Here is a 16,355-nt window from a genome sequence, read left to right as displayed (position 1 = left end):
GGAATAAATACAAACTCATCTCAGTGAAGGTCACTTCAAATTATCCCTAGTCACATGGTTATGGAATTTTCTCTGTATGCCTAATCCATGTGACTTGCGGATGATTTGAAGTGACCTCCACGTGAGATGAATCTGGTATTTATTCCTAGCTATTATGTGAAATGAGACACATGTAGCAGCCGACAAGTGCATCGTTTTAATATGTACGGACACATTTTGTTTTTTAAAGTCCTATTTCATTATGGACAGTAAAATTGTGATTATTTGTTTGATTATATCCTGTACAATGTTAAAAGTGCAGTTAATGTGTGTTGATTTACTACTAATCCTGTGATGGTACAGCCCTTGCATGCAAGTGGTGAGTGGTTCGAGTCCACTGACAGTAATGTGTATAAAGCTCATGTTTACTGCACTTTATTAACATTTGGATATCTTGAGCGGTTCGATATGGAATCAAATTATGATCACAACTCCCTTCGAAGAAAAGGACACCTTTTTACCCATGCTGTAATTTATGTAAAGACATAATACCATGTATTGGTACTACTTTTTAATGCAAAAGAAAGCTTACACATATAATGTATAATAAATAATATAAATAATAATATATTCAAGATAAAACATAAATAGGTAAATTATACAAAAATCAATACAAAATCAATATGCGTGCATTATAATCAGGATATTATACCACACTATAAAATATGAAATCAAACTCATTCAGCTTCATTACATCAAAATGTTGAAAGGTTTGAATTAAAACCTTTGATAATTGTCAGTTAGAATTAAATAAATATTGTACTCAACCACCTTTAACAATAGTTTTCTACATAATCCAGGTTCATACATGTAAAAGACTTGAAAAATCTTTCTATTATGCATATTTTTACAGACTTGTTTGTAATATGATTTACTGATTTTCAAAATGAAGTAAATTAAATAATCAGCTTGAAAATCGAACATAAATTAAGCATCTTTCTTATTCTTCTCTTTACAGACTCGGAGAAACATGTTCCCATGTTGCCGCTGTTCTATTTAAAATAGAAGCAGCTGTAAAGCTTGGCATAACCAACCAACTCTGTACTAGTAAACCATGTGAATGGAACAATTATTTCACTGACCGTGTACAACCCGCTCCCATTAAGGACATCAAGTTTTACAAGCAGGCCTCTGTTTCCAAGGTTGAGTCAACCAACAGGAAGAGACGTGCAACGTGCGATCTGTCAGGATCCAGCCTGGATGATCAACAGTCATTTCTGCAATCTTTGTCCACCTCTAAGGTTCAACCTGTGGCATTGTCCTTATTTGGAGAAACGGCCAACACATTCAGGTCAAAACGTGTTATAGAGCCACCACCTTCCCCCTCCCCCAACCTTTAAGGTCACTCTTCTCTGAAGAAAACTGTAAGGTATCAAGTACTGACCTGGAGGAGAAATGTTCAAATGTGGCTACTGCTCTTAAAATAACTCATGTCCAAGCCAATTATTTGGAAGAACAGACAAGGGCCCAGTCCCAGAGTGTGGTGTGGTATGAACAAAGACCTGGTCACATTTCTGCATCTTTTGCACATACAGTACTCCATACAAACCAAATAAAGCCATCACCCTCAGTTATAACTGGAGTTACCAAGATGTGTAAAACACAAATAAATGCAGCACCGCTTGTGTATGGCCGGCAAAAAGAGCCTGAAGTCTTTAATAACCACAAGGTTTTTGTCACAGCCAATCATACCAAGGGAGTACTCAACAAAGTAGGCATGCGCGTAGATGTCCACAGACCATGGCTGGCAGCTACTGCCGATGGTATCTTGACTTGCGAGTGCCCTGAGCATGATCAGATAAGAGTGATAGAGATTAAGTGCCCATATACAGCCAGAGATAGAACGGCTAAAGAATTGCTGGAAGACAAGACCAGCTATGTCTACCAGGGAGTACTGGAACATGGCCACAAGTACTATGTTCAAGTTCAAATCCAGATGTTCGTTCATGATGTCACCAGCTGTGACTTTCTAGTCAAAACAAAAGATCATGACATCTTAATTGAAGTACCAAAGGATGATGCATTTCTTAATGATATAATTCCCAAGCTTGAATCATTCTGGAAGAATCACATTATTCGGGAGCTGCTAACCAGGCACATTGAAAACCACAAGGAGTTAGATCCCCCCACAGTACCAACTGCAGGGTCCAGTACTCTGTACTGCTACTGCCAACAGCCGGAAGCGGAAGATAGCAAGCAGTTCGTTGGGTGTGATGGAGTGGCATGTCCCTTTCAATGGGTACATCTTGAATGCATTCGTCCCAAAAGGAAAACTGTCCCCAAAGGAAAGTGGTATTGTAAAGTGTGTAAACCAAAGGAGTAAATTCTCAAATTCTGCAGTACCACTACCAGTACATCAATTAGTGTTTTTGCATTGGTGAAAAAAAAAAATGTGGTCTTTAAAGGCTTTTTAAGGAATATTCTTCATATTCTTCAAAAATTCTTCATATACCAGGTATTTTTAAATTTTGAGCACACTTTACCCCCTTTTTACTCATTATTATGTTTTCAGAATCTTCCTTCCTATACTTTGTACAGATATTGAAGAGTCCAATATAATCAACACTTGGACTCAAAACTTGGACTGTGTTGGATAGGCTCACTTTTTCCTCCAAAATTTTGTTTTCTACAATTTTTTGACCAAAATTCATTTTTGACTTGCTCATTCAACAACAATCACATTATTGACCAAAAAATCACATTTTTTGACCCAAAATCACATTTTGACCAAAAATCACATTTTTTTACCAAAAGTCGTGTTTTTGACCAAGAAAAGATTCTGAAAACATAATAATGATAAAATTTGATGGTTTTTTACACCCAATACAAAATTTATTGGTCTCGCTATGAGTTTAAAAATATTGACTCAACTTTGTCTCGTCCAATATTTTAAAACTCATAGCTCAACCAATAAATTTGTGTATTGGGTTCAAACCATCCAATTTTATATCAAAATTGGGAAAATGAATGTACACATTGTAGGCCTAAATGTTAAGTGACCACCAGGATGCATTGTACTACTTGTACTACACTATTACTAATACTATAGTTCATTTACCTTCCTTAGCTTATAACGCTTACAATACATTTATAATGCACAATTGCATAGTACAAGCATTTTCCAGTTTAAGGTGGAAATAGCAAAATTTTATGCAAAATTCACTGGCCCAAGGCAAATCCAGTATACTACATGTACTACTTTATCAACCCTATGAAATCAGATCAAAGAGATCTCGCACCTGAAAAATGTTGTTAAGCTATGTGTACACAGGGTTGCTTGAGAAAATTATCATGACCGGGCAGATAACAAAAGCACCAAATTTGGCATGGAAGTCCCTTATGACAGAGTTGCCAGTCAAGTAGTGGTTATTTCTGGCTCAAATTCATTATAATGCCTTCAGCCTTTGGCATAAAAAATTTCCAATAGGATGCCTGTTACCATAGACATTGTTGATTACTGCATGTTACAAAATAAATTGATTTAGTAGGTCATTAGGGACCTACGTTTCAAATTTGGTGCTTTTGTCCACCGTGTCACAATAATGCCAAATTTTGATCCAAAGCAACCTAAACAAAAATGCACTGCTGACCATATTTTTATACTTTCTAAATACAGATTTCTTATGAAATGGGTATAAATAAATATAAATAATAGTGAGACTGGAGTCGGTAGAAGCAAAATTTGAGATAACTATTTCATCTTAATTAAACTAGCCTCAAAAAGAAACTTATAATTTTTCACAAGGTCATATCTTAAAATCCTCTCCATAAAAATGAAGAAAAATTTGCGCACCGGATTACTTCAATACTCTACTCTAAACACATGTCAGTAACCAAGCAGTTGTCCAACTGACACAACAGCAAAATGCACTGACATGGAACACCTTCCTGGACCAAAATTCACAGCCCAACAGATTTCTTTTGTTGGGTTCTAATTATTCGCCTGTACATGAACAAAAATTACACACAGGATAACTTCAATACTCTACTCTAAACACATGTCAGTAACCAAGCAGTCCAACTGACACAACAGTAAAATGCACTGACACGGAACAGCTTCCAGGACCACATTCACAGGCGAATAATTGGAACCCAACAAGAAATCTGTTGGGCTGTGAATTTTGGTCCAGGGAGGTGTTCCATGTCAGTACATTTTGGTGTTGTGTCAGTTGGACAACTGCTTGGTTACTGACATGTTTAGAGTAGAGTATTGAAGTAATCCTGTGCGCAAATTTTTCTTCATTTTTATGGAGAGGATTTTAAGATATGACCTTTTTGAGGCCAGTTTATAAACATGAATTACTAAGCAAACATTTTGACACCAAGAACAAGCTCTGTACCCAGTTCCACTCCCATATTGTGTTTCAAATTCACAAAGTCTAATAACTTCATATTTCATAATATACGGGATGTTACCCCAAAAATGTTGCAACCATTTTATTTGGGCGGTAACTAGAAATATTAATGAGATGTACACATTTTTAGAAAACAAGGTGGTTCTCGGAGTCTCGCCTGCTTTCGCGACCGTCTGCTTTCGCGATTACTTTTGTTAGAAGAAAATGAACCTGCAAAACCCATGGTGATTTCCCTGTTCAATTTGAGCTTGATTGGACCAATATTGAAATTTGACCTTTGACCCCTAAATTTTGGTGCTTCTTGGCTGGGCATGATTACCAATTCTTAGTCAGTGGAAGTGGTCGAGTTCGTAGACACATTTCTGATTGGACAATCGCATGATTTTGGGTGCCGTCTATCAGGCCGTAGACGACCCCACGTCATCATGTGTCTTGATAATGCGTAACACGCGTGTAGAAATGCGCGTATATATGCGCTGGATGCGTAGACTAGTGCGGAATACGCGAACGCGCTAGCAGTACGCGCAACCGAATACGTGAAGTTGTAAACAAGTTTCATTCATTTTATAATGAGGGGAGTTTTAATGACGGTAACTTAGTTTTTACTTTAAAAAATTGTTTACAGTTATTAAAATAATATTTAACTGACTAAGAATGAGAATAAACGATAGGAATTTTTATTTTGCCTACCCTCTACCTATGATAGACGACAGGCAGGTCCAATATTTTTATCGTAGTCGCCGCATCCACTACTCAAAATATTGGACCTGCCTGTCGCCTATCACACGGTAGAGGATAGGCAAAATAAAAATTCCTATCGCTTATTCTCTAATACCTAGCTGATGGTGACTGTACCCACCAAGTTTCATGCCCATCTGACAGATTTTACTAATTTGACCTCACATGACCCCCGAGTGACCTTGGATGACCCCAAAATGACCATCCAAAAATTTGGCTCTAAATGTTGACTGCACCCAAGTTTCATGCCCATACAACAGTTTTTATTAATTTGACCTCAGATGACCCCTGGTTGACCTTGTATGACCCCAAAATGACCTTTCAAAAATTTGGCTCTAAATGATGACTACCCACCAAGTGTCAAGCCCATACAACAGTTTTTAGTAATTTGACCTCAGATGACCCCTGGTGACCTTGTATGACCCAAAAATGACCTTCCAAAAATTTGGCTCTAAATGTTGACTGCACCCACCAAGTTTCATGCCCATACAACAATTTTTAATAATTTGACCTCAGATGACCCCTGGTTGACCTTGTATGACCCAAAAATGACCTTCCAAAAATTTGGCTCAAAATGATGACTGTACCCACCAAGTTTCATGCCCATACAAGTTTTCAATAATTTGACCCTGAGTGACCTTGGATGACCCCAAAATGACCTTCCAAAAATTTGGCTCTAAATATTGATTGTACCCACCAAGTTTCATGCCCACACGAAAGTTTTTAATTTGACCTCAGATAACCCCTGGGTGACCTCGGATGACCCCGAAATGATCTTCAAAAAGGTTGACTCTAAATGTTGACTGTACACCAAGTTTCATGCCCATACAAGTTTTTAGTAATTTCACCTTAATGGTATGTAACTTTAACCCAATGCTCATCAAAATCAAAAATATAATTCAATGTAACACTTTTCAACTTCACACAAATTGATGATATTGACAGTACAATCACTAGTACACTGGAAATTTGACCATCTTGCACATTTTCTCACATAACTCTAATTAACATTTGCCGACTTCAGCCTCATCTACCTGCATTGTTTCACATATTATGAGAAAAGATACACTATCTGCCGTAAACATTCAACTAGTAGCAGCTCGGGGTGCATTTAGAAGAGAGCCTTTTTTACAGCTTTTTACCATATACTTAGTCAACCATGCTTGCATGGTCACTCATGATAAACAGACATCACAATCAGTCAATTCCATTGTATTAGGAAGAGGACCATATTCTAGTAAGCAAATAAATTTAAAAAGCTCTTTTCTAAACACACCCCTGCTGCTAGACAATGTTTGCAGTATTAGAGAACCCTGTATAAAAATGCATTGAAAGTCATAAAATATGCTCCAAACTCAAATCTTGTTTAAAAGTATGTCTTAAAAAAAAAATGTAATTGCCCCAAGGAAGTTATAAAGGGGAATTGGTACTCTTTTTGACCACCATAGTTAACACTATACTCCAATAGAGGCCGTCAGCGTGACGTCATATGCCGCCATCTTGTGGGTACACGCTGCGATGGTCGTTCGATCTCCATGCGTGAACAGCAAAATCATCGCGTTGATGCGTGGTAACAACTGCGTGGCAAGCTGCGGCCTGCGCGTAGTATCAGACGCATGAACACGCGTATCATTTGTACCCACAAGATGGCGAAAGGCTGACGGCCTCTATAGATTCACTACTATGGGAGTAGAGCGAGTTATTGTACTTCTAGATTTCCTAGGGCGATTAGTGCAACTTGGCGCACCTTTTATTGCTAAAACACGTCACATGCAAGTTTCCTTTGCATGGCCTGATTTTTTCGAGTGTAGTTTAAAGCAATCGCACCAGTCACCTCGAAAAAATCTGGAAAGTACAATAACTCGATTAGCCTCCATGAGTGACAACAAAATGGCCACAAGTACCGATTCCCCTTTGTAACTTCCTTGGATTGCACAAAGTGCCCTCTTCCCAGGGCAGGCAATATACCAACTTACTTAGTAGATATGAATACTGTAATATGATTGGTTAACAGCCAATTCATATGTCTTTAAAAAAAAAGTAAAAAAAAAAATTTCACCAAAAATATCAATGTAAAAAAAAATCAACACTTTTTTTGATCAAAAAACGTCAAAAAACACATTTTGACCACAAATTTCAAAAAACCCACTTTCACCAAAAATGTCAAAAATCACACTTTCGTAAACTTTTTACCAAAAATTACAACATTATTCATGCCTATTAAATATAGTGGCCTGTGTTCCCACAAAGGATTCCTCGATACAATATACTGTATAATCAAAGACAGATTAAAGCACCAAATTAAAGCGTATCTTCAATTATAGTGGCAAGTCCCGGGGAGTTCACTCCCATTGTGGCCTGTACATCATCCGCAATAATAAAAACGCATAAAAAGGGTCGCTTTTTGTGGGTAAGCAAGATTAGCGCGTTTCGTGTTTATTTTAGGGTGTCAAAAACATGAAAAATTGGAAAAAAGGGTAGCAAAATTGCAATTGCTAATACGCTTTTAAATGAAATTTTATAGGGTATGAAATTTGATGTAAGGAATAAAATCCCTGTTTCGGACGTGAAAATAGGTGCATATGTTAATCTGTTTAGGGTATCGTTTTATCCAAGGGTTAAATCCTTGTTTAGGGTGCTTTTCAAAAGTTGATTATCATGGATGGTGTACAGGCCACAATGAAGTCTGCTTTTCACTACAATAAACTTTCTTGCTAACATGTTTCATACTTCTACTTGTGCAATTAATGGATAATTATTAAATTTCTGTAGCTATTTATAACACATCTGCGTACTGAACTGGCACTTACAATATATTAGTGGAAGAAGGGCCCAACTCCAACTCGTATTAACATGGTTGTGTAGGCCTACTCTAGAAATTCTGTCTAGTTCTGTCTAGAAATTCTGAGTTGGGCCCTTCTTCCACTCAGGTATTCAATTCCTAGATATAATAGTGGCAATATCCCCACAAAACATTCCTCGATATATATAGTGGCAATATCCCCACAAATTCCTAGATATAATAGTGGCAATATCCCCACAAAACATTCCTCGATATATATAGTGGCAATATCCCCACAAAACATTCCTAGATATAATAGTGGCAATATCCCCACAAAACATTCCTCGATATATATAGTGGCAATATCCCCACAAAACATTCCTAGATATAATAGTGGCAATATCCCCACAAAACATTCCTTGATATAAATAGTGGCAATATCCCCACAAAACATTCCTAGATATAATAGTGGCAATATCCCCACAAAACATTCCTTGATATAAATAGTGGCAATATCCCCACAAAACATTCCTAGATATAATAGTGGCAATATCCCCACAAAACATTCCTCGATATAAATAGTGGCAATATCCCCACAAAACATTCCTAGATATAATAGTGGCAATATCCCCACAAAACATTCCTAGATATAAATAGTGGCAATATCCCCACAAAACATTCCTAGATATAATAGTGGCAATATCCCCACAAAACATTCCTTGATATAAATAGTGGCAATATCCCCACAAAACATTCCTCGATATAAATAGTGGCAATATCCCCACAAAACATTCCTCGATATAAATAGTGGCAATATCCCCACAAAACATTCCTAGATATAATAGTGGCAATATCCCCACAAAACATTCCTAGATATAAATAGTGGCAATATCCCCACAAAACATTCCTCGATATAAATAGTGGCAATATCCCCACAAAACATTCCTCGATATAAATAGTGGCAATATCCCCACAAAACATTCCTAGATATAAATAGTGGCAATATCCCCACAAAACATTCCTCGATATAAATAGTGGCAATATCCCCACAAAACATTCCTAGATATAATAGTGGCAATATCCCCACAAAACATTCCTAGATATAATAGTGGCAATATCCCCACAAAACATTCCTTGATATAATAGTGGCAATATCCCCACAAATTCCTAGATATAATAGTGGCAATATCCCCACAAAACATTCCTAGATATAATAGTGGCAATATCCCCACAAAACATTCCTAGATATAATAGTGGCAATATCCCCACAAAACATTCCTTGATATAAATAGTGGCAATATCCCCACAAAACATTCCTAGATATAAATAGTGGCAATATCCCCACAAAACATTCCTCGATATAAATAGTGGCAATATCCCCACAAAACATTCCTCGATATAAATAGTGGCAATATCCCCACAAAACATTCCTAGATATAAATAGTGGCAATATCCCCACAAACATTCCTCGATATAAATAGTGGCAATATCCCCACAAAACATTCCTAGATATAATAGTGGCAATATCCCCACAAAACATTCCTAGATATAATAGTGGCAATATCCCCACAAAACATTCCTAGATATAATAGTGGCAATATCCCCACAAAACATTCCTTGATATAATAGTGGCAATATCCCCACAAATTCCTAGATATAATAGTGGCAATATCCCCACAAAACATTCCTAGATATAATAGTGGCAATATCCCCACAAAACATTCCTAGATATAATAGTGGCAATATCCCCACAAAACATTCCTTGATATAAATAGTGGCAATATCCCCACAAAACATTCCTCGATATAAATAGTGGCAATATCCCCACAAAACATTCCTCGATATAAATAGTGGTAATATCCCCACAAAACATTCCTAGATATAATAGTGGCAAGTATCCTATACACAAATTCTTTATCCCCTGTTTGTTCACGCAATACGGAAAGATAACTATGGTTGAGTGCCATATCACATAATCCCGGGACATAATCAGGGGCGGATCCAGGAATTTTCAATAGAGGGGGCGCCCGTGCGCAAAGTCAGGCACTGCTCTGCAAAAATACATAAGTCAGGCGCCGCTCTGCAAAATATAGAGGGGGCACACGCTGAGGGCGCCCCCTCTATTAAATACGCCCCTGAATAATGGCTTCATGTGATATACAGTGTATGGCACCCAACTGGGAAGTATTCCCACAAGATTCCTAGATATAATAGTGGCAAGTATCCCCACAAGTGATTCCTCGATATAAGTAATAGTGGCAAGTATCCCCACATATATATGATTCCTCGATAAAATAGTGGCAATATCCCCACAAAGGATTCCTAGATATAATAGTGGCAAGTATCCCCATGAAGGATTCCTAGATATAATAGTGGCAATTTAAGAATCCCCACAAAACAGATAATAGTGGCAAGAATCCACCTAAGGATTCCTAGATATAATAGTGGCAAGTATCCCCACAAAGGATTCCTCGATATATATAGTGGCAAGTATCCCCATTTGTGACCGTACAGCACGAATGAGCCGTAAATGTCCTCAATTGTATTCTGAGTTACAGTGTAAAATGGGCATGAAGGTCGTATTTATAGGTACATCAATTTGGTGCTACGTGTACCTCATTTAATGAGATACACGTAGCACCAAATTGAATTACCTATGAATATGACCTTCATGCCCATTTTACACTGTAACTCAGAATACAATTGAGGATATTTACGGCTCATTCGTGCTGTACGGTCACATTTAAGGATTCCTCGATATAATAGTGGCAAGTACTACGTCTACACATAATTCATCATAGTAGGAGCTGTTAAGGGCAAATGTTACCATTATCATTACACAGATGACAAAACTCTCAAACTGGCTATGCAGGTTTACATGAACACAAACTTTAAGAAAATGAGTGGCATAAAAACAATTGACATAATTATGACCATTTTTTGGCTAAAAAACATGTTTTTGGTCAAAAATGCAAATTTAGAAGTTTCATACATGACAAATAACATATCTCTTGCATATTTTTTGAAAAACAACAAATTTAAAACAAATTGACCCTATTTTGACCATTTTGGGGGGTAAATATCCGTTTTGGTCAAAATGTAAAGTTATGACTTTCAATTATGCCAAATCTCCCAAATTTGGTACACAGGTTTATATAAACCTATATTAAAAAATTTTGCCCAAAAATTAGTTTTTTAGCCCAAGCACAGTCAAAATAAGGGAATTTTTTGTTTTGGAGCCAGTTGTTTTTCTTAAATCCGGGTTCATTTTAACCAGTATACCAAATTTAGTAGCTTTGTCATACACGGAAATTAAAAATTTGCATATTAGCCCCAAATTATGTTGGTTTTTTTTGGAGCCAGTTGTTTTTCTAAAATCTAGATTGTTATAAAGCTGTGTACAAAATATGGAAGATTTGTCATACCGGTACTTAAAAATAATTACTAATTTCTATTTTTGACCAAAAATTAGTTTCTTTGTGCCAAAATGGTCAAAATTAGGTCAAATGTTTTGGAGCCAGTTGTTTTAAACATATGTAACAAATTTGAATTTTTCAAGTTACCAAAAAGTTGTTTTAGTCCCAAAATCATGACAATGTCGATTGTTTATAAACTTTGTGTTCAAGTGAATATGCATGTGTACCCAATTTGGGACTTTTGTCATACATAGTACATCAAAATCTGAAAAAAATGCATTTTTGAACAACATTTTGTTTTTTAGCCCCAAAATAGTCAAAAAAGGTCAAAACTTATGGAGCCACTTATTTTCCTAAACTTCGTTCTCATATGATCTGTGTACCATGTACCGGTATCAGAGTTTTGTCATGTGTAACGGCTTGAACCTTAACAGCGCCTAGTACTAATCAGTGATTCCTTGATTAGGTAGTAGGGCAAGCACATAAATTAATCCTCGACATTGTGTGAACAAACAGAGGATAACTAATAGCTAGTGAACCCACATGAAAACACAAGTTTCAGACTCATCCCTTGAAGACAATGCTGCTTCCAAGGTTAACTAGCGCAGCACAAACTGTTAGTAGTCGGTCTATACTGGCAAGATCTGCCCTGTCTGCCTCATCCTTCAGAGACTTGATCATTTGGATGGGAAGGGTTCCTTTCAATATTGTGTATCTCTTCTTAAGAAGACCAATTACTCTCTCCACATGGATCCTGATGGAAGATTTCTCTCTTGAGGTTTCTACGTCTTCTGATGAGAGTTGAGACTTGCCTTTTGTAAATGATGGGACGACTAGCTCGGCACTACAGTGTACTGCAAAATCATCTTGCAAGGGGAACCCTCTGTCCGCAAGGATTTGATCACCAGGTTGGTGTCTATGGGGGCTTATAAATCCTGATTTTCTAACCAGTTCAACATCAGAAACACGTCCACCCCACGCCAAGGATAAAAATGTTACAGCTCCAAGAGGGCTACATGCAATTAAAACTTTAACTGTTGTATGTTTCTTGTAATTTGAATATGTCTGCTGACGAGCAAGAAGTTCTCCAGGCATGTCAATAAAAATTTCGAAGCAGTCTATAATATTTGTAAGTCGTGGAAATTTTGCCTTAAATTCTGGTGGTAAAGTCATGATGATGGCTTCTCTATCAGGCTGTTTTACTAGAAATTGAAGCTTTGCAAATAAAACATCTACCCACTTCCAAAAGTAGTCACTAATTGTTTGGTCTCCGCAACCGGTAAGATGAGCAATTAATTCAAATGGTAAATCAAGTCTTAATTTGACAAGTGTCAGAAAGAATTGATCAATAAAAGGCAAACTATCCTTTGTTTTGCCCTGTACATGGTTACAAGTAAAGTGGAAAGTTGATAAAAAAACATCCCAAGAAAGACCTGTGTAAAATTGGCAGCGACTATCATCTTCTTTAATAATTGAAACTGAAAATTTGCACTTCTGCAAGTCATCGATGGCCTTGTCACGCTCTTCCTGTAAGGTGCTGATGTACTCTTGCATTGAGGCATTGAGAGTGCGCTGTTCATCCAACTTCTTTTGAAGAAGGGATGTTGGGTTTGAATCTGATGTGTCAGAATGCTGTGACGATGGGAGTAGATCATCCCCATCGACGCTAATGGTGTCCTGGCTGTCACTGATTGGTTGTGTTGACCGTTTAATGTATCTCTCGTAGCGCCGTAGTTTGTCCAAGGCAGCAACACGACTATTTTCATCAAATATAGATGGAACATAATCTGGGTGCAGTGGGTCATTTGACGGTTTTCCTGCAAACAGAGAAAACAAAATGAAAAATCACAAAAATGTTGCAATATAATATTCTCAAAACTACAAAAACTAAACAAACCTTTTGTTCTCAGACTCTCTTACATGTACTTTCTTTATTGGGTTTTAAATGGGCAAAATAAAAACCCAAACCCTGCCAGTAGATGCCACACCTTCACCTTCTTCTGAGATGATGATATAGTGTGTCATCCCTGGGGGGGGGTCACTCAACTTTGGAAGTGACGGTATATTTTTTAGCATACTGACTTAAGGGAAGGGGTTTGAACGTTTGGACAGTATTTATTGTGGGACATTAGAGCACATCAGACATATCGAATTGCGTTCTGAATACGAAGAATGTCATTCTGATCAAATAATTTTGATTTTTTGAAATTCGCAATGTAATACACATTTTATGGCAAATCATTAAAATTGATATTTTTGATATATAACAGTCCTCGAAGTAAATTTTATAAATCTGATGATTTATACTTAAAACGTGTATGTAGGTGGGATGAAAAGTTGATGATCAATTGAAAATGTTGACCTTTCGTATTGAAGATATGGATTTTTTCCCAAAACACCAACAAAAATTAGGTCTTTTTGGGAAAAAAATCCATATCTTCAATATGAAAGGTCAAAATTTTCAATTGATCTTTTCCTTTTCCTCCCAGCTATATACACTTTTAAGAATATATCATTAGATTTATAAAATTTACTTCGAGGACTGTTATATCAAAAAATTGAAAAATATCAAATTTTTATAATTTGTCATAAAATTTGTATTATATTGTGATTTTCAAAAAATGTAAATTATTTGACATGCTTCGTATTCAGAATCCAATTTGATACGTCTGAGGTGCTCTTATTTTCCATAAAAAATACTGTCGAAACGCTCAAAACGCTCATTCTAGATCCCTTTAAAAATGTACATTTTATGTTTCACATTCACAAATCTTTTAGCAGTTGACTAGGAAAAAGTACTAAAACTATGATACTAGGGACAGATAAGAGGCAGAGCGGAAAAGAGGAATGTGAGCTAAAGGGGGAACAGCTAGTGGAAAGAACGGGAGGATAGGGGACAGCACGGGGGGGGTAACAAGGAAGAAGTTGATTAAAATGAATTAAATGAAAAGACTGATTAATCGTCAATCTAAGGAGGATGGTAATGGATTTGTAAAATTGCATTTATTTACGAACCACGAAAGACGGGTGACCGCTAGTATTATAAAATTACAAGCAAAAATGTGCCTGCAAAAGACTAAATTCTTTAGTCCCTCTTGCATCGGCTTTTCACATATTGTATAAACAATGAATGATTCTACGACGGTATACCAAAGCCATAACCATGCACCTACGGCCGTGCATTAATTTGCATGACGGTTGACTGAGTCTGATGAGGCTGTGTTTTCTACTAGGACACATACTACTTTAGACGTATGCATTCGTCATGAAAAAAAGAACAATGATTTTACCGTCGCAGAAGCATCCATAGACTGGAAATCCATAGCCATGGGTTGTATGCTGGACATGTAAGCTGGGCTTGGGGCTGAGGCTAGGTTCTGCCATGGTAGCAGCAAAAATTGGCCAAGTATTTTACCAAAAATTGGGCATGGATTTTGGGCCCTCTGATGATGTTCCAAAACTAACTTTAGGCTTTATGTACAGCCTGTTTACTTGATGAAGTAATTGTCTTAGGCTTATTGTACTGCTACTACTACTAAGCCAATATATTTTTCTCTTCAGCCCAGCTTGGGGGCCGGGGCTAGGTCCTGCCATGGTAGCAGCAAAAATTGGCCAAGTATTTTACAGAAAATTGGGCGTGGATTTCGGGCCCTGTGATGATGTTCCAAAGGCTTTATGTACAGCCTATTTACTTGATGAAGTCTTAATATTATATTATGACTATTGTTAAAAAACTAGCCTAAAAGTAATGAAAATCATCATCATTGCCAGATTGGACATTGTCATTAATTGATGATGTTGTGCATACAATGTGAGCAGGAAAAAAACGATTTAAAAACACTTAATGCACTAGGTTTTCTCTCAACCTACATAATGAATTTATGCCTGATATGTTAGAAATCAGACACACATCATGAAGTTGAAATTCATGAAGTTGTGGGTGGATGGATGGTGACTGGGTGGGGACAACTAGCATGAGTCTTTGAACTACACATTCAATTTCCAATCCATTCAAAATTAAGCCCAGCCTGCCCTAGCAGACTTTTGTCAAGAGGGCTACCATAAGTTTACATAACCAACATGATCAGCTAAGCACCATATTCCCAGTGTAAACAAATTAAAGAGCAGACAAATATTACCTGTCACGAAATGGTCAGAACAAATAGTTCTGCTACTTGGTGGGCTCCATGCACCGCCGTCCTTTACTTGCAAACGGGGGATAAACCAGTGTTTAGGAAACCGGGGGCTAGCGGGGACCAGCCCCCACCCCCTCCACCCCCATAGGCCTAATTTGGGTACCCCCCCCAATATTTTGGTCCGGGGGAGGGAGGGAGAATATTCTTAACAGTCGAAAACCAGTGGCATTAGTAGGCTGTTTAAAACAATTTTGCCCTCCCCCCCCAGTCCGCCCGAAAGTCACATCAGGGATGCGGATTTTCCAAATGCAGACCTTTTCAAGAGAAATCTTCATTCTGATCAAAAGTATACATTTATCGCCTCTGCAATAATTGATTTTTGGATCCTCTTTGTTAACAAATTTCACAGAAAGTTCATTATTTGGGGTAGGCCCTATAGGTCTATTTGTGAAAATTTCTGAAATTTCAAGGTAGGCTTTTTAAAACAATTTTCACCCCCCCGTCCGCCCGAAAGTCACATCAGGTTGCACCCCTTTGCTCCCCCCCTCGCACCCTCTGAAAAAATTATTATGACACCACATTGAATCCAATGTGACCTCAAGAAGTAAAGCAAGCAATTGAATAGACGAAGTGACAAACTGGCCTATATACAAGGCGCAAAAAGATCCCAACAAGCGCAACAAAGAGACTACACAGTTTCTTCAATAAAGCTTTATTTAAAGCAGTTTTTATTTCAGTTTTTACTTCTCTGTACTTTTCATAACTTTCATTTTATCTGTCAGTTCTTTTGTTTCAGTTTTCTTTTATTCCTTTAGTTTTAAATTAAACCAGATGTCTAGTCCGTGGAGTTTTGAATAGGCCAGTTTGTCACTTTCAAACCTGGACCTTC

The 16,355-nt window shown here is 37.3% G+C and overlaps 1 protein-coding gene across 1 annotated transcript; it reads right to left on the bottom strand.

Annotated features, from left to right (window-relative positions):
• Positions 1–10,660: 10,660 nt before the first annotated feature.
• Positions 10,661–15,545, bottom strand: LOC140139551 (uncharacterized). The gene is made up of 2 exons (XM_072161266.1): positions 15,470–15,545; positions 10,661–13,147 (listed from the first exon to the last, which is right to left on the bottom strand). Exon 2 carries the CDS (start codon positions 12,882–12,884, stop codon positions 11,895–11,897), a length of 990 nt encoding a protein of 329 aa, XP_072017367.1. The 5' UTR covers positions 12,885–13,147; positions 15,470–15,545; the 3' UTR covers positions 10,661–11,894.
• Between the last annotated feature and the right edge of the window lie 810 nt (positions 15,546–16,355).

This window comes from Amphiura filiformis, chromosome 18 (assembly GCF_039555335.1).
Source record: "Amphiura filiformis chromosome 18, Afil_fr2py, whole genome shotgun sequence".
NCBI classification, from domain to species: Eukaryota; Metazoa; Echinodermata; class Ophiuroidea; order Amphilepidida; family Amphiuridae; genus Amphiura; species Amphiura filiformis.
This window is presented reverse-complemented; position numbering and strand designations above follow the sequence as displayed.